Source organism: Canis lupus, chromosome 20 (genome assembly GCF_003254725.2).
Source record: "Canis lupus dingo isolate Sandy chromosome 20, ASM325472v2, whole genome shotgun sequence".
Lineage (NCBI taxonomy): Eukaryota > Metazoa > Chordata > Mammalia > Carnivora > Canidae > Canis > Canis lupus.
The window spans coordinates 32,551,118-32,570,942 of record NC_064262.1 but is presented as its reverse complement, the minus strand read 5'-3'; the positions used below and the strand labels follow the sequence as shown (position 1 = coordinate 32,570,942).

At 43.8% G+C, this 19,825-nt stretch overlaps 1 protein-coding gene across 4 annotated transcripts in view; it reads left to right on the top strand.

Moving 5' to 3' along the window:
• ABHD6 (abhydrolase domain containing 6, acylglycerol lipase) overlaps window positions 1-19,825 on the top strand; it is a 66,863-nt gene that overhangs the window by 27,121 nt on the left and 19,917 nt on the right. For 2 of the 4 annotated variants that reach the window (XM_049097713.1, XM_025456324.3), the window contains 2 exons: window positions 9,587-9,651; window positions 14,885-15,036. In XM_049097713.1, the coding sequence (XP_048953670.1) occupies window positions 14,918-15,036 (119 nt within the window). In that variant the 5' untranslated portion in view covers window positions 9,587-9,651; window positions 14,885-14,917. The remainder of the gene's footprint in view (window positions 1-9,586; window positions 9,652-14,884; window positions 15,037-19,825) is intronic. The other 2 variants (XM_035703050.2, XM_025456326.3) reach the window with 2 other exon arrangements.

Genomic DNA, 19,825 nt, shown 5'->3' with positions numbered 1-19,825 from the left:
AGTGAAATCGGGGGCGGGGGGGGGGGGGGGCGGGTGCCGGAGGGTCCAGAGGCTGTGCAGTCTGGGATATGTACCTTGAGCCCTTCTTATGCCTCAGCGTCTGGTTGATGAAGAAGAGGTCCCACCCTGGACTGGAGGTTCAGCATTTGCCTGACTTCTCACCTGTTGAGAAATCCCTAATGGCTAGGTCTACCTGCCTAGGAGTTAGGAAGAGTTTATTATTAGTAATAGCTGCCATGGAATAAGCAAGTACTGGCTGCCAGATCCTGTCCTAGCATCTTTAGGAGTTAACCTGCCTTACTTATCCCAGTAGCTCCATGAGGTAGGTGCCAATGTTATGCTCCTTTCTCAGAGAAGAATGTGTCCCCTTCCAGGACACACCGGGAATCTGACCTCAAAGCCCCCATTCTGAACCACTAGACTGAATTTTTACCCAATTGTAACTAATAAATTCTTAACAATATTTTTGTTAGAAATAAGAGAAATTAATAACCTGCTTTCTTAACACCAATTTTTCTAAAAGTAGTTTCTCACACCCAAAGGGGGTCCTGGGTGTCCTCCTCAAGGAGACTAATGCACAGAAAGCAGGGACATGCTGGAGGCCACACAGCTAACAAGTATCAGGGCTGGGATGCTGAACATGTCCTGGACGGTCAGTTACTTCCTATGCTCCCAGTTCTGCCCCAGCCCATCAGCCCGGGCCCCTGGAGATTCTGTTCCCATCCTCTACCCCCTTCCTTTGCTATAACCCAGGCAGGTGAGCTGCTGCCTTTGCTTAGGCTGTACTGTCCTTCCGAAATGCCCTCTCTGGAATCTCCAGTGTCTCAGTCTTACCTCCCCTTAGCTCTAGCTCAGTGGTCTCTTTCAGGAACACACCTCTGATTCCTCCCCTGCCCCCAACTGAAAGCGATTTCTTTCTCCCCTGGGATCTTATAATAACTGGGATCTCATTACCTTCCACCCCCGTGATGGTATTTGTAAAGTCCTATCTGCATGTGTCTGCCTATGCTCTGGGGTACAGCTGTGCTGACAGGATCAGAAGCACTCCCCAAGACCCTTCTAGCCATCTGCCAGGTGAAGCCCCAAGACAGAGAGAGGGGTCCTGAAGTAAGGATAGGCTCAGAAACCACCCCCCCTCAACACCAGACTCCCTTCATTGAGCTACAGTGTGATCATGGGGAGAATGGCTCAGCATGGTTCCTGCAATTATAATTACATGTTTGTTTTTATTCATAACCCAGAGGATTCCTACCAGATAGTCAGAGTCTTGGGTCCAAATCCCACTGCTACCACTGCTAGCTATGTGGCCATGGGCCTATTACCTAACCTCTCTACGTTTTAACTTCTGGTAATGACACCTGCTTCAGAAGGCAGTGGTAAGATTTAGATAAAATAAAGCACAAAGCCCAGAATGTGGTAAGCACTCAGTAAGCACCAGCTATTATGAAGAGTTAAGTGTCGACCCCCACTTTGAATTACTGGAGATGTATTAAATCATTATTAAATGACTCAAACCGACGCCCTTAGAGGTGGGCCAGAGGAGTCCCAGGCAAGGAGAGGAAAGCATTTTTTTTTTTTTTAAAGAGTTTAAGTAATTTCCACACCCAAAGTGGGGTTTAAACCCACAACTCTGAGATCAAGAGTTGCACACTCCACCAGCTGAGCCAGCTAGGTACCTCGAGGTAAGCATTTTGTGTGTATGCTCAGAAAGGCCTGTGATGCTTTCTTTGACTCTAAACCATCCATTGCCTTGGCAAAAGGAATTACCTTTCTGTTTTTTAGCTTTAAACATCTATGAGCTTTGAGTTCTGTGAGGCTGCACACACCTAGAGTGAACGTGTGAATGAGGTTCATGCAATTGCAAGTAATTGTGAAACTTACTGATAGGAGGGGGGAAAAAAGCTTGTTCTTAGAGGTGACCTTGGTTCAGGCTTATCTTAGGGACAAAGGTTTGAATCAAAGGTTTACTGTGGATTTGGAGGGAAGGAAAGCTGGGGTGAGTGTTTTTTCTTAGTACACTAGTCAGCTGCTCAGAGTAGAAGTTAACTTCCCTATGTCATATTCTCTATCAACTCCTGATTATTTTGGTGATTAGATCAATTTTACAGTGATGAGTGTTCAAAAGTAAAGGGTCAGGAATGTCTCCCTCAAAGCTAAGTGTTTGGAATATGCTGGGAAGCCAGCTCTGCAGGTTGAAAAAAATTATTTAAAAGTTTCTCCTAATTTGATAATTGAGGTTACTTAGGATCCCGTTTGACAGTTTCAAGACTGTTGAGTTTAGTTATTTTAAGGCATACGTTTTTGTAAATTTTCATGGTTCTGAGACATTTAGCAGGCTATGAGACTTTATTTCTGTGACCCTGTAGGGACACAGATACTTTTCGTATTCTCAGAATGGTGGCTAGTAAACTCAAATTAAATTTTAAATTCTCTTCCTAAATCACACTAGCCATATTTCAAGTGGTCGATAGCCATGTGTGGCCAGTGACTACTGTATTAGGTAGAGCACATAAGAGAATATTTCCATCTTCTCAGAAAGTTTTATGGGAAGGCACTGTTGAGATCAGTAAGGCCATGGGCAAACTGCATGATTACAGTGTTAAGTTGCATTCTTCCTAGCAAGTCATCCTCAGGACAAGAAGTGGAGTGTGCCGAGGATGTTTCGTTGTCAAATGAGGATGTTACTTAAATCCCCTTAGCTTCATTTTGGTTTTCTGATTCACTGGCTTTTAACACTGCCAGATTCAAAGGATGGGGGAGAAGGTGGAAGCAAATGGAATGTCTTCCAGCAGCACTTCTCTATCCTGGTTGCATGTTAGAACCGCCCAGGGAATTTTTAAAAAATACCCATATCCAGCTTCCTCCCCAAGCCAAGTGAATCTGAATCTCTGGGAGTAGTGTCCTGGAATCTATATTTTTAAAATGCTCCCTGGAGGATTCTGTGCAGTCAGGATTGAGAACAACTGCCTTCAAGACTGTAAACTTAGGGGAAAAAAAATCCCTGAGGACTGGAAGACATTGTTTTAAGGTAGATATGGTGAGTGGCCAAGAATGTTCCTCATTGATTTACTGCAGCAATAAATCCGAGGTTGGAGTTGAGTGGGCTCACTTCTTCAGAAGGGAGGGCAGCTTTGCCCTCCAGGGTACATTTGGCAACACCAGAATGCTTGTTACCACTTAGAGGTGGCATCAAATGGGTAGAGGCCCCTGGATGCTGCTAAATATCCTACAGTGCATAGGATAGCCTCCCACAACGAAGAACTAACCGGCCCAGAATGTCCATTGTATCATGGTTGAGAAACCCTGATCTAGAAGCAAGTTTTGCAAACCAAAGTCCTCTCTGACCTTGGTGTAGTTGTCTCTTCAAAGGAGATCAAGATGTTCTCTTAAACTGGGCCCTCAGAAACCATCTTGATCATCTTCCAGGCTTTCCAACCCCAGAAGCCACAGAGGAGGTCGCTGCCTGTAGGTTGATGCGTTTGGGGTGGCACCATGGAAACTGCTGATTCAGGGGGACAGGGCAGTCTGCAGGAGGTGCAGGCAGAGGTTCTTACACTGCTGCAGGTTGGGATCCTGTTCTTTTTGTTAAGTAATTATCTAAAGTAACAGCAGCCTTTGCCTTAGGCTGTCTTCCAGAAGCTGTGGCTCTGGCTATTGGCGTTGGGTGTTTGCCTTGTGATATACTCAGAACAAGATTCCAGCCGTGTGTGTGATAAAATTTGGGAACGGAACTAGGGACCAGACTCTGGGAGTATAAAAACAGCAACACAGACATACCCACAGACTTGAGCTTCTGAGAGACCCAGGTCCAGTGACACTGCATGGGGATGGAGGTGTGGCAGGGCTCCCTCCTGGGCCTGCAAGGGCTGGCTACAAGATCTTCCCAGCTGTCCAGAGTGAGCACTTGGTATCTGCCAGTCACTGCTTTGAGCTGTCTCTGTGCACCCTCTCATTTTATCCTTTCACCGAGGCTGTCAGAGGCGAAGTGACTTTGCCAAGGTCACACAGATGGTCAGTAGCAGAGCAGAGATTTGAACCCAGGTTACAGAACTGGGAAACTGAATTCTCAGAGGAGCATTCACAGACTGAAGCTGTGCTTTATAGCTAAGGCTTGTGGAATGAGCCGGAGCTTACCAGGTGGGAGGGAGAAAAGGCATACCAGGGAGAGTCCCATGTGTGCCAGAGTCTTGGAAGGGTGAAAGAGTATGACATATCAGGGATTGTGGCTCATTCAGGGAAAGGGGTGGCGGGGGAGTGATAGAAGAGGATGACACTTGAGTGACCAGCAGGTATTAAATCCTACGTAGCCTTGTAAATCACGCCGAGGGCCACTGTGAGCCACTGGTGGATTAGAGGCAGAGAAGAGCTGTGTGACATTGGACAACTTGCTTAACTTTTCTGGGTCCCAGCTCCGCATCTGGAGAAGGCCTCTAAAATTCAGTGCTCTGATGAGGAATATTTCTTTAGTTGGTGATCATCATGAACAAAGTGAGGGGGTGGCCTGTGGTGACACTAGGGGGCAGAGCTGTTGATTCATGACCTCCTAACTTATCATTTGGTATTTAATAAGCACCTGCCAAGGGCAAGGCATGTGTCCTGAGGTGCTGTGGCAGATGCAGAGATGTAGTAAGACTCATCCTAGAGACCTGCAGCAGGGTACAGCTAGTGTTCTCACAGGTACTGTGATTAAAAGCACAGATCTGCAGTGCCACGAAAGAAGAGCATTCCTACAAAACATCTGAGGCATGGAGGTTACTAATGACTGAGGGGCTGGAGGAAGATCTACTGAAGGAGATAACTCCTAGCTCTGCCAGAGGATTTGTAAAGGAGAAACTAGGGAGAGGTCAGGGGTATCTCCCAGGGAGAGGAAATGGGGGAAGTGGAGAGAAATAAAAAACCAATTCAGGTACAGTCCCTAGAGGGCCAGACTACTGGGATTTCTCTTAGATGATTCCCCATAGTTTCCAGGTTGTAGAGAGGAAGCAGAAGTCATCATAGCAGGAAGATACTCAGTAATGGACTTGCCATTCCTTCATCCCATCCTGGTGCCTAGCCAGGCTCCAGGAGCATCCAGGTCTTGGTCATCTGTCTGTCCCAACTCCATAGGATGTTTTGCAATTAGGTACAGAACAAATGGTGGAAAGTGCAATTATAACTCTTGTGAGAGAGGCAGGATTTCATGAAATCAGAGCAAATGATGTTGCAGAACTGCTTGAATGACATATCAAGGCAGTAACAGATGAGGATCTGGCCATGTGAGGCCTAATGAAGAGAAGGGGAAAATTGAATTCAAAAATCAATTCTTTGAAAAATCAAAGAATGAAGGCCTTGAGAGATCAATAAGGTCGGTTGGCAAAAATGTCCTCTTTGTGGTAGCACTGTGATAACCACATGTTAACCGGAAGGATTTATCATGCTCTAAGACAATCCATGTGAGATTTATTCTTTGTTCTAAGAATTAGCACAGGATTGCAGTTATGACCTAATTTTGTTCAACATTTCCTTTTGCTTTTAAGAATATATTTGATGTTTGGATTTTTGTTTTTTTGTTTTTGTTTTTGTTTTTGTTTTTTTTAGATTAAGTTCTAAACAGAACCATGTTTTTCTCTTCACTGTGAACTTGCCCTATGTGGCTTCACCACGTGTCCCCTTTCCTGATGCTAATTCTCCAGGGTTACAGAGATCTCCTCTGGGAGGAGATTCTGGCTAGAAAGAAGGTGGGGATCAGCTCACAAAGGGGCCTGAATGCTGGACTTCTGCTGGAAGCCAAAAATCTTGTCCTGATTTAAAACAAAACAAAACAAAACAAAACAAAACAAAAAAACACCTCCTGGCTCTTGATAACAGGGCTCCTTTTTGTCTAACACCGACTTTGTTCCCATAGCTAGAAAATGCTAGAGACCAACTTCGCCTCCTTTAGAAATGACAAAACCCTCTTTAATCTCCTCACTTTTCCTTTTATTTCGAAGCACAGATTCAGCAATGGGAGAATGTTTTCTGGGTGCTGAGGTTCTATTTTAGGCCTGCTGGGATTGCACACCCATATAGAGGGCTATTTTAATTCCTTTCAGTCATGTGGAAAATAATCACTTAAGTGATGCTCTTTCTAGCACTTTACCTTTGAGAGGTGACCTCAGCTGATGACAGTGCATGCATCTACACTAATCCGAGGGAGAAGTGCTGGACTAAAAGCTGGTTCTGAGCTTCCCGAGAGCCTGAAGACGTGGGGGTCTTTGGAAGCAAATGGTCAAGTGACTTTGGCTCTTATTTTATCCAGCAGGAGATTGGCCTGGAGGGTTTTCTTGTTTTAAGCCTGATTTCAAGCAGGCAGTTATGCCAGACTAAGATCAGCCTACATCTTGACTTTCAAGGCTGGTATTTCGAAGGTGCTAGGCTGATTAGGTCATACGTTGCATATTCGATTGCCTTATTTCTTGGCCAGTACAATTTTTTAGAAGATATGCTGCCAGATTCATAAGCCACTTACCTTCCAACTGAGCCCCTAGTTCAGCTGCCTCCTTCCCTCTCCCCCCACCCCCTGACTGTGTGTTCTTTCTCCAGAGAATCGGGCAGTAGGATTATCTAATTCCCTGCCCACAGGACCATTCTGGCTACGCTGAGTCTCCTTGCCCACAGAGCTGCCCCTGGTGGTAGAAGCAATGCAGAGGGCCTGTGGGTTTGGCTGGTTCTTAAGCAAGAATCCCCAAGGGGAACCAGTTGCTAGCACTTTGGCACCAAGTGGAACTGAGTGATCATCTTATGGTTACCTCTCCCAGAGTCGCAAAGGAGATAAGCATTTCCAGTTTATGCGCATGTATGGTTCCAGAATGGAAATCCTTATTTTCTTAGAGTGCTGGACTTTGACATTTGAGGACTGACAGTCCTGTCAATCTGACTTAACCTTTGGATAGTCACACAGGGGAGGAGCCCTCCCTGTCTTGGTTATCTTATAGTAGGCAGCCTGGCCTTTTAGCTTGTAGAGAGGGAGAGGAATTTGCAGGCTAACAGCAGACATTTGTAGTTCTTCCCTTATGGGGAACAATTAAGGTTTGGTTGCTCACTCTCATGGGCCATTTTCACTAGCACGGAGCCTGGGACTGGCCAGTAGAACTCTTTGTGATGGTGAAAGTGATCTCTGTTCACTGTCCAGGATGGCTCCTGAGCACTTGAGCTGTGGCTAGTACAGCCAAGGGACTGAATTTTACATTTTATTTAATTGTGATCAATTTAAACAGTTACATGCAGCTAGCAGCTACTGTATTGGACAATGCAGGATAGACCATTCTATTTGAGGACTTATATTTTGTAATTAGAGAAAACCTTATACATTCACATAGTAGCAATTGAAAAGATACAAAAGGGTATCAGTGACAAGTCTCCCTGTCTGTCTCCCCGTGTCCCCCTGTTTCCCTTCCCAGTTGCAGCCACGATAACCAGCTTCCTCTGTATCTATCCAGAAACATTTCACACATATATAAACATAACATCTTTTCTCTTTCCCTCCCTCTCTGCTCTTCCTCTCCTCTCTCCTTTAATGCAAGAGCTGTTATTCTGGTCACTGTCTACAGTTTGAGGTTTTATTTGTTTGCTTGTTTGTTTGTTTTAGAGGAGGGTGGGGTAGAGGGAGAGAGAAAATCTTAAGCAGATTCCACACCCAGCATAGAGCCCACCATGGGGCTCTATCTCATGACCCTGAGATCATAACCTGAGCCAAAATCAAGAGTTGGACGCTCAACCCACTGAGCCACCCAGTTGCCCCTGAGCCTAGGTTTTTTGAGTTAACAATGAACCTTGGAGGCCATTATTTTAATGGTTTACATTTACTTTTATTTGTATTTAATGGCTATACATAACGCTCCTTTCTAAAGCTATATCATCATTTACTTAACAGGCCCCGTTAAAAGTGGACATATGAGTTAATTCCAGTCTCTTGCAGCCATAAATACTACTGTAACAAATAACTTGCACAGGCATGATTTCACATGTTAGGTATAAATACAAATTCATAAAAGTGAGATGATCAGGTCAGAGGTATGTATGGTTTACATTGCCTCAGATGTTTACCGGATTGCCTTCCATAGGGCTTGTTGATGGGAATAGAAGTTGGTGTCTGTGTATGAGATAGTCGGTTCCCCACAGCCTCGGTGACACTCTCTTAGTAAACTTCTTGTTCTTTGCCAGTATGATAAATCAAGATTGCCATTACCTCGTAGATTTAATTGGCAGTTCTCTTATTATAAATGAGATTAAGGGTCTTTTTATATGTTCAAGAGTCATTTATATTTCTTTTCTGGTAAAATAGCTACTCAGCTCATTTGCCCATATTGGATTTCACTGTTGTTTTAATTGATTTGTAAGAACCTCCTATACATTCAGGAAATTAGTGTGTTGCCTCTGGTTTGTATTGACAAATCTTAATCTTGTTCATGGTCTCTTCATGTGGACATTTGAAAACATTTTATGAGGTGAACATGTTAATCTTTTTGTTATGGCCTCTGGTCTTACATCTGACTTAGACTTTCCCTGTGAAGGTATTTTCAAACAATTCTTATGCTTTCTTCTAGAACTTCCATGGTTTTCTTTTTCTTTTTTATGTTAACTGACTCTTCTGAAATAGCTCAGGGGTTTTGTGGATTTACCTTCTCTCGCCTGGCCCCTCATTCTCCTGCTGTGGTGCCTTGTTAGTAGCTCTCTGTCCAGCCCTAGTTTTGAGCTGTGGGGTCCCCTCTCATTAGCCACTCGGGTAGAAACATTATCCTCATTTCCCTGCTGGTTGCCACCTTCTTCTCATTCCTTTCTCTCTCTCTTTTTGTTTTTGTTTTTTAAGTAATCTCTACACCCAACATGAGGCTCGAACTCACAACCTGGAGATCAACTGTTCTACCAACTGAGCCAGCCAGGCGCCCCGTCTCATTCTTTTCTGAGTATAACTTTTACATAAACCCTAATCCTAAATGGAGAAGGCAAGATCCAGTCTTTATTTGGGGGTCTTAGTTACATTTGCTGGTCCCAGGGTCCCTTTTTGCCTCACTGTGCCTGACAACCCCACCCCCTTGTTGTCTTCCTCTTCACTGCAGCCCAGGAATCCCCAGGTCACTCCCTGCTTTGTCTTCTCCCTGCAGATTTCTTCTTTGACCTCCTTTCTGCCTTCCTAAGCCTGGCTCATTATCTGATATGCCCTGCCCTTTGTGCTGGTTGCTTAATCAGGGTAGGTGACTTGAACAAGAGGTGGGCTATAAAGCTACAGGATATTTAGACTTTGCCTGTGCTAAGGAGAACACTTTGCCTCCAGCAAAGCCAGCCATTTTTTTTTTTTTTTTAGGATTTATTTATTCATGAAAGACACAGAGGAGAGAGAGAGGCAGAGACACAGGCAGAGGGAGAAGCAGGCTCCATGCAGGGAGCCCGATGTGGGACTCAGTCCTGGGTCTCCAGGATCACGCCGTGGGCCAAAGGCAGGCGCTAAACCACTGAGCCACCCAGGGATTACCAAGCCAGCAATTTTGTGGCTGTTAGCACTTCATTCATATTCTCTAATATGATAATATGATTTAATGCTTTGTCATTTTCTTTCTTGTGATTCCAGAATCTCATTTTCAGCTTCTGCCAGAGCCAGTAGCAGTTGGGAAAGAAGGCTGTGTTCTTTGAAGAGTGAGTATGGATTTTTAGCATTGTTGATTACCAAAAAAAAAAAAAGAAAAAAAAAAAAGAAAAGCAGCTCTTAATGAGCCTTGGGCTCCTCTGTAAGCTCGCTCAAAACCCTTGTTGTGGCCAATTGTCGTGGGTGATTTCTCTGGCTCAGCAGGTCTGGGGGGAAGGGTTTGGGCACTTGAAGGTCAAATACACACCCGAAAGCCCCCAGTGGATTGGGCCAGGAGCAGGGCTCTGAGCTTGAAGGGAGTTTAGGAGATCCAAGCCTGTAGGAAGGAACCAGGATGCTTTCCTGGGGAGTGTGACACCTGAATTAGCCCCAGAGGCAAAGAGTTCACCCAGCAGCCAGGACATGGAAGTGCTCCACACCAAGGGAAGAACCTGAGCAAAGGTAAAGCATGAGGCTGCACATGGCTGGCGTGGGTCCTGGAGTTGGTCATTCGGGGGTGCAGGCAGAGATGTGGGAGTTGGTCCAGGAAGTCAGATTGGGATTGTTTTTGCGTGGTCTGAGTTCACAGCAGACTAGGGCAGCCTAATGCATGGTGTAAGTTGTGAGGATTTCCCTGGCAACAAGTGTTAAGGGGTGTGACAGGATGGGAGCAAGAAGAAATGAGCACCTAGACCCAGTGTGGTGGCTGAGGGAGCTGTGGTCCCATTTGCCCCTAATGTCTCACACCTGGTGGGACAGGTTTCCTTCCCAACATTCCTAGGATATGTTGAACCAGATCAGCCTAAGGAATTGGTTGCAAGAGGCTTTCAGGGGTATAAACCCCTAATGCTGTGCTAATATAGAAACTCCTCTTCTTGTATGGCTCTAGCATGCGCTTAAAATGTAACAGGTGTGACTGAAGAACTGAACTCCGAATTTTATTTAATTAATTTAAATTTAAATAGTCATGTATTGGGATGCCTGGGTGGCTCAGCGGTTGGGTGTATGCGTTTGGCTCAGGACATGATCCTGGAGACCTGGGATTGAGTCCACATTGGGCTCCCTGCATGGGGCCTGCTTCTCCTTCCACCTGTGTCTCTGCCTCTCTCTCTGTGTGTCTGTCATGAATAATAAATAAAACCTTAAAAAGAATAAATAGTCATGTATCGAATGGCATGGTTTGTCTAAGACTCACACAAGTTGGCTCCAGTGCTGGTGCCTCTCCACCTCTATGTAACGGGGCGGGGGCAGGGGAATGGGAAGACTGAAAGAATCTGGGAAGCTAGCTTGATGGGAGACTGTCCAGAGAAGGGGGAGAGATGTGTCTGGGACATGGTAAGACCATTGAGTCATGTGAGTGGTCAAGCAGGCTTTTAGAAAAGTCAGGAAGGGGGTTCTGGCCAGACATGTTGAGTTTTGAATTTCCTGAAGGAGGGAATGGTGGAAGATACAGGGATGGAGAGCTCTCCAAAGGAAGACGGTGAGGAGAGAGAGGAGAGCATCATGGGAATATCCAATGGAGAGAGTGAGGAGAGCATGATAGGAAGATCTAGTAGGGGAGAGAGGATAGCATCTCAGGATCCAGACCAGATGTGCTTGTTTCAACAGAAGGGTTGTCAGGGGCACCTTGCTGGCTCAATCAATAGAGCATGTAACTCTTGATCTCAGGGTCGTAATTCAAGCCTCACATCGGGCATGGAGCTGACTTTATTTTTTTTTAAGATTTTATTTATTTATTCATGAGAAACGGGGGGGGGGGGCGCAGAGAGGGGCCTGTCTATATTTGACCTGCTCAGGGAAAGTGTGCAGGCTTCTCTGTAATAAGTCCAAGCCTTGCTGAATTGATCAGCCACTACAAAAGCTCTTCATTGAAGGCTTCATTCTGCAATTAAATGGAAAATGGAGCCAGCTAAAACCTTCCCCCCAGCTGACTGGGACATCCGTAGCAGGCGTTGTGATGGTATGATGATCATACTTTCACCTTGGGGCTACCATCTTCAATGTCAGGGTCTGTGATATAACGGCCTTGGGCATAAAATGTTCTAGTTCCTCGTCCAAAAGAACATCATATAATTAACTTCCTGCAGCTCAGGATTCGGAATTCATGGTAACCCTCAGCAGTTTTTTAAGGTCTTTATGTAATGTGGAAAAGTCCTCTTGAAGCTGACAGTTCCTATTTTCTTGACTCTTTTGTGACCCACAGTATTTAAACAGATTTATAACATTCCCTTCACTCCAAAAGTAATTTGCTTACCCCTTGACAATGAGGCCTTTTAGCATCGTAAATTGTACCCAGCCATTAAATAGGTGACTCCTCCAGGGAGTTTTGTAATTACTAAAAGAAAAAAGGTCTCTTACAGCATCATTGGGAATAGTTGGTTGTCCCTAAAACAAACAAGATTGTTTATAACAATCCATTTTATAACTTTGCTTTTCATTAATTCACCTGCACCATATTTGTGTCCTGTGCTATTCTTGGCACTGAAAAAGAACATACACGACTGGCCCTACCCTCAAGGAGCTCTGGTTCTAGAAGGAGAAACAAGACAATGACATAAACTTGCTGAAGGTGTTTATGCTGACTGAGAAATGGAGAGAACAGTTGAATCAGAAGCACACACAGTGCTTCTGCCCTTGAGAAGGCTTTCATCCCTACAGATTCAAGAGTGTACCCAGATAGAGCGTGTGCGTGTGGCTGAAAAGAACCATCTATCCCATCTATATGTGCCCTCTGTCTTCCCCCAGCCATCCGAAGACTGTGAGTGGCTTGTTCACCAACCTCTTTGTACAGAACAAAATATGTAAATGGGAGAAACCAATATTGTACTATATGTTAACTAACAAAATTTAAATTAAAAATTGTAAGAGTGGAGATGTCGTATCTTCATGAAGAAATTAGGAATGACAGCAAGTGTGAGTATTTAATAGCAAAGAGCTTACAAAGCAGAAAAAAGGCCACTTGAAAATAATTTAGAGAAAGTAGAGCTTGGTGCAGAGAGAGTGTGTCCAAGCAGAAACCTGTTTTGTAATCATGACTCTACCAGCTGAGTAACCTTGGGCACGTTACTTAACCTTTCTGTGCCTTAGTTTTCTCAGCCTATGAAATGGCATAAAACACCCACCTTGCCTGTTGGACAGGACTGGTGTTCCATACCAGTGGTTGATCACTTTCAGCTTGCAGGCCAAATTCAGCTTGTAGCTTATTTCTAATAGAGTCTTATTGGAATATGGTCACTCTCATTTATTACATGCTGTGTGTGACTGCTTTCTCGGTACAACGACAGTAGTTGTGACAGAGCCGATGGGGATCTCAATCCCAAAATATTTATCATCTGGCCCCTGTGTTCAGTAAGGTCATACCATACATACCAATACCATCATGAATTCATTATAAAATTGAAATATAGATCAATTGACACAGGTATATGGGAAAGACCTCTTCATTTCACAAGAAATATAAGGGCGGGGTTTGCCAGATATTAATGGTTTTTCTTGAAGAAGTCTCTGTTTTGGGGGCAGCTGGTGGCTCAGTGGTTGAGCATCTGCCTTTGGCTCAGGTCATGATCCCAAGGTCCTGGGATCAAGTCCCATGTCAGGCTCCCTGCAGGGAGCCTGCTTCTCCCTCTGCCTGTGTCTCTGCCTCTCTCTGTGTCTCTCATGAATAAATAAATAAATAATAAAAATCTAAAAAAAAAGTCCCTGTTTTGGTTGGTGAAATGCACTCTTACCATAGGCAGCTGGGCATCTTCAGGTTGCAAAGGCCCACACCTGGCGTACAGGTCCATGCATACCTGGAGTAGAGGTCCATACAAGAGTTACTCTCTTGATTAGAGAGAATGATGGGTCTTGAAATATTTCTCATTTCATGAGAAAATGAACTGTATTGTGAACTCATAAGACAGGATGGAGAAGGGGCTACTGATTCAGCTGTGGTTTCTAGATCACCTAGAAATACGTTGGGCCATAGTCGAGGTGCTGGGGCTGCACAGTAGTCTGTGGCCTCCTGGTACCCACATACTGGCTTTGAGATGTGCCCAGGAGGTGTTCAAGAAGACCTCAGAAAGTGCACTGAAAACTCTGCTGTTTGGATTTGTTCTCTCTTCACTCTTTTATTGTATATTACTTATTTTTTAGTAGGCTATACATGTGTAAGTGATAAATAACCAAAAGATTTTAGAGGTAGACCGTGAAAAACAAGTCTCCCTTCTATCCCTGACACCCAGTGACTAGTTCCTCACCTTAGATGAACCCAATGATGTCACACATCTTTTCACTGATAGTAGCATTCAGGTACACATGTACATTGCTTCCATTTCTGTCATTTAGGTTTTCTGTCCTTTCTAAATTTTTTGTAAGGAATGATTGAGGACAAGTGTGTGGGAGCGGGGGGAGGGGTAGAGGGAGAGAGAATTTCAAGCACATTCCCCGCTAAACACAGAGCCCTATACAGGGCTGGATCTCACGACTCTGAGATCATGACCTGAACCAAAATCAAGAGTTGGATGCCCAACCAGCTGAGCCACCCAGGTGCCCCAGTCCTCTCTAACTTTCAATTTTAAAAAATTGCAAACTTGGGGTGCCTAGGTGGCTCAGTCGGTTAAGCATCTGACTTTAGCTTGGGTCATGATCGCAGGGTGCTGGGATCAAGCCCCCCATCAGGCTCCCTGCTCTGCAAGGAGCCTGCTTCTCCCTCTCCCTCTGCCTCTTAACCCCTGCTCATGCTCTCCCGTACTCTCAGATAAATAAAATCTTTTTTAAAAATTGCAAACTTACAAAAAGGTTGAAAGAATAATACCATGTAATCTTCACCTGGATTCACCAGTGGTTAGCATTTATTATATTTGCTTTAATGTTCCCTCTCCCCCCCCCCTTTTTTTTCCGCAATTTTTAAGAGTGAGCAGCAGAAACAAACTGAGTAGCAAAAATCACTATTTTTCACCCCTTAATACTTCAACATACATCTCCTAAGAGCAAAGATATCTTCCCACGTACAAACAGAAGCACAATTTCACCCTCAAACTCAACAACTGTATGTCACTGATGCAGTATCATTATCATATCTGGTCCTTAGTTAGATTTTCCCATTTGCTTTCATAATGTCCTTTATAGCTTAAAAAAAAAAAAATCCAGGATCTTCTCAAGGACTCTTTGTTATATCTGGTTGTTATGCCTGTTCAAATTCTTTAAGCACTTGTCAGCTTTTGTTCCCTTCTGACTTCTACCCTCACTCTGGGTTCTTCTGTCTTCTACTTTGCTTCTTTACCTTTTCTCTTGAGACAGGGTTTCAATACTCGCTTTCTTCAGCCCCACAGGTGTCAGCCAGTCTCACAGAGCAGGATGGATCTTGACGTGGTTAACATGTTTGTGATCGCCGGCGGGACACTGGCCATCCCCATCCTGGCGTTTGTAGCCTCATTTCTCCTATGGCCTTCAGCGTTGATAAAAATCTACTACTGGTAAGTTAATTTTATAATTGAAGTGTTCAAGAGTATCATAATAATAGTGTCATCTTCTCTGCTTGTCCTTTTGGTGGTGTTTTTTTTCAACATTTTATCATGAAATATTTCAAACATACAGAAAAGTTGAAAGACCTATCTGAGTTTAGGGAATGTTCTTGAAGAATTGATGGTATCGCCTCACTAGGTAAATTCTTTTCTGGTTTATGATAGCGTCTTTGCCTGGGAAGCCACCCTCACACCAAAGTCATGGATTCTGTATTCAGGCAAGGATTGTGTATGGTGATGGGAGCTCCTTTGCTATTATCTTGGTTGCTGGATTCTGACCCAGTAGAGTCCTGACAGGGCAGTGATGTGCACTGAAAAATGAATTTAGACCAGGGCCAAAGGAGATGGCATGGGTAGGACAGGATGGGTTTTAGGGGGTGCCTGGGTGGCTCAGTCGGTTAAGTGTCTGCTTTTGGCTCAGGTCATGATCTCAGGGTTCTGGGATCAAGCCCCTGTGTCTGGGGCTCCCTGCTCAGCAGGGAGTCTGCTTTTCCCTCTCCTTCTCTCTCCTGCTCAGGCTCTCTCTCTCTCTCAAGTAAATAAATAAAATAAAAAAGAATGGGTTTTAGATTTGTTCTAAACAGGTTCATTAGTAAAGTGATGGAAAGAAAAAGGAGTTTCCAAAATTTTTATCATTTTCGTATCTTTATGATTCTTGCCCTATCTGTATAACACCTCTGCTTTCCTTTTGTATTTTCTTTAGAGTAAGTCACTCTTTTTACCTTAAGTCAATTTAAGAGTGATGTAAATCTCACTCCCTTAAGCAGAAAATTCCTGTTTGCCATATATACTCTGCCATAAATAGTAAATTTATATTAAAAAGTAAAAAGGAACACAATGCAGTTAAACTATGTTCTTAAATTCTAGCCTACCAAAGACTGTGTGTCTCCTTTCTCTTTGTCACAAAGTCCAGAGAGGTGTGAAAGATGTAACAGCCCTGAACAGAGCCTTCCTCGTTGATGGAATCAGAAGATTAACAGTTGAAAGGAGATTAGCTTTCTCATGGTGTGCTTCAGTGACTTTTCATGCCATGGTCCATTTACCAAATAAAATCACCCCCATGCCTCATGGTGTGTGTCTCTTGGCGAAGGCAATCCCAAAATAGACCTGGTTCCTCTCTGTGTCGTAGGGAAAAGGGAAGCACTTTGAGATTTACTCCAGACCCTGGCTGTTAGAATTGCCTTCTGGGCACAGAGACGAGAATGCAGAGAGGTTGTACTTGTGCCCTTTATCTGCTCTCCTTTCTGGCTCCCTTTTGTTTCATGAGAGTGTAGAATTATCCTCCTGCCAGCCAGCCTCTGATCCTTGAAAAGAAGCTAATTGAACAGAAGGGAGTTTTTCATCCTGCACTCTCCCTCGCTCTCTTGGGGGGGATGGTGGTGACCCTTTCCCAGGGTCACCCAGGACCCACTTCTGCATTGACAAAGCTGAGATGCTGGCTGCCTTAGTGCCGTGGCCCTGCAGCATGAGTGGCAGGAGTGCTTTGGGGCCGAGGCCCCTGGACGGCCCCTGACATGGAGAGGCCAGAGTCCCAGGCCCCTTGTGGCCCTCCAGAGGTGCCTTGGACTTCTGCACACAAATGCCATCTTTCTTAAGTCAGATCAAGGCAGAGAACGCAGTTCAGTGATGTGGCCTGTAACCATGGATATGGCTGCAGACAGAGGTGTGATTATATAGAGGCTGATTCCACCCACTGCGTGTGGAAACCAGCCTCCATGCTGTGTAGTCCCTCAATCCCCAGCTTCCTCCAGGCCATCAGGAAGAGGCTTTCAGAGTTAGGAGTGTCAGAATAATTTTGACATTCAAGCTTTTATTTTATTTTATTTTATTTTATTTTATTTTATTTTATTTTATTTATTTTATTTTTATAAATTTATTTTTAATTTTTATTGGTGTTCAATTTGCAACTTATATAATAACACCCAGTGCTCATCCCGTCAAGTGCCCACCTCAGTGCCCGTCACCCAGTCACCCCCACCCCCCGCCATTCAAGCTTTTAAAAGAAAAATAACCTTGTAGCAAATAATTCACCTTTTATTGAGTTAAAATTCACAAAACATAAAATTCACTATTTTAAAGCATATAATTCAAGTTTTAATATATTCATGGCATTAGAGCATCTGGCTGGCTCTGTCAGAAGAACATGTGACTCTTGACCTTGGGATCGTGAGTTTGAGCTCCATGTTGGGTGTAGAGATTACTAAAGCAAATTAAAATAGGGACGCCTGGGTGGCTCAGCAGTTGGGCGCCTGCCTTTGGCTCAGGTCATGATCCTGGGATCCAGGATCGAGTCCTGCATCAGGCTCCCTGTGAGAAGCCTGCTTCTCCCTCTGCCTATGTCTCTGCCTCTCTCTCTCAGTCTGTGTCTCTCATGAATAAATAAATAAATCTTTAAAAAAAGAAAAGAAAAGAATAAAATAAAATAATAAAATAAAATAAAATAAAATAAAATAAAATAAAATAATAAAATAAGGGATGCCTGGGTGGCTCAGTGATTGAGCATCTGCCTTTGGCTCAGGTCGTGATCCTAGGGTCCTGGGATTGAGTTCCACATCGGGCTCCCCACAGGGAGCCTGCTTCTCCCTCTGCCTATGTCTCTGTCTCTCTCTGTGTCTCTCATGAATAAATAAAATATTTTTAAACAATTAAAAGTCAAAAAAAAATATATATATATACATATATATTCACAGTGTTGTGCAACCATTACCACTATCTAATTCCAGAACATTTCCCTCTTCCCAAAAGGAATCCCTGTACCTGTTTCCTGTTATTCACAGTTTCCCTGTCCCTTCATCCCCTGGCAACTATAACTACATCTTCTGTCTCTTTGGATTTACCTGTTTTAGCCATTTCATGTAAATGAGATCATAAAATTTGTGGCATTTAATGTCTAATTTCTGCCACTTAGCATGCTTTCACGGTGCATCCATGTTGCAGCATGTGTTGGTACTTTATGATTATAGCTAAATTCTAGTCCATTGTGTGGTTATACAATATAATATGTATTTAAATGGACATTTTGTATTGTTTCCACTTTTTTGCCTGTTGTGAATAAGCCACATGGCAAATTATTCACTTTTATCAACCAATAATACCACTAAAGCCCTGAGAGGCCCCACATAGCAGAGCATTCAGTCCCTTATTAAATGACAGTACAGATGCATGTGATCTTGAAGCCTGCCCATGCCTGTCACTCAGCTCAGAGCTATAGCCAGAGGACAAATACAGTGCTCTTGATTTTATGAACTCAGGCACACAGGCCAAGAATAAACCTAGCTGGTTGGAGAGAATGAAAATCCTAGAAAATCTTTTGGATTGTGCCAGGTTGTATTGTGGCATGAAGGGTTGGGATTATGGTACATGGTGCCATTGTGGAAGGCTGTCGGAAATCCTGTGATTTCCTCCTCCTCCCACCCCCACTGAAATGCACAGCCTGTTTTCTTCATCTTACCTCACTACAAGTGACATTTATACAGTGGGTATCTTGGGATGAACAGCTTTACTATGAGTCACTTACATTCCTTAACCACAGCTACACCTCCAAATGCCTTTGTTTGCTTGGCTGCCCATTATTACCACCAGTGGATTCATTCTGCAGAGCTAGATGGGCCAGGTTAATTTTCAGGATTGCTATGTGAACAGGAATAGCAGGCAGCAGAGCTAGCTGGGCGTCCCAAACACCCCGAGCTGCTCTGCCAGACAATGGTGCAGTGTAATCATCACAGCAGGCTCTCTCCTAGACTTCTCTCTGGGATCTTCTGAGCCCCTTTGAAACAAGAACAGGTGTCCCTAGTAGACCATGGCTGGTCTTCGGAGCAGCTCTCTAAGATTCAGTGTCCCTGGAGCATGGCCAGCCTGTCTGCATAGCAGCGTGGACCATGGTTGCCCCTGTAGGAGGCACCAAATGCTTTACTGGGAGTCAACAGAGAACCACAGCTGGAGATGCTGGGGCCACTGTGGGTGACATCAGGGGCAGCTCTGATTTTTCTTGTGCAGAATATTAAGAATATTCACAGGATGAAAAAGATTGGGATTTTTAAAGATTTTTATTTTCCCAAAGAACCTCAGTTGGGACATAAAGGTAAGGAATCATAAGAGAGAAAAATGTACAAGGATTGAAAAAGAAAAAAAGAAAACCAGCATTGTTTGCAGATAACACGAACATGTTCATAGAAAGTCCAAAGGAACTCTATAGATAATTTTTTGGAATTAATAAGTGAGTTTGGCAAGATTGCTAAATACAAGATAAGTAAACAAAAATCAGTTGTATTATTATATGACAGCAACAAAAAAATAGAAAATGGAAAAAAAAATTTAATGATACTATTTACCGGGTTGCTGAGCTACAGCGGTTGAGCTCTGCCTTCGGCTCAGGGCGTGATCCCAGGGTCCGGGATCGAGTCCCACGTTGGGCTTCTTGCAAGAGAGTCTGCTTCTCCCTTTCCCTATGTCTTTGCATCTCCCCACCCCCCATGTCTCTCATGAATAAATAAATTAAATTTTAAAAACCAACAACAACAAAAAAATATTTACTATTGTATCAACAAATACAGAATCAAGAAATACAGAATAAGAATGAGTCTAAAGAATTATGAAGTATTAGAGGAATGTTGAAAGACCTAAAGTAATGGAGGTAGAGACTAGTATTTGTGAGTTGGAAGGCTTTTTATCACTGGCATACCAGACTTCCCTAAAATGCTATATAGATTCACTGTACACCCATTTAAAATCCCAGCAAGTT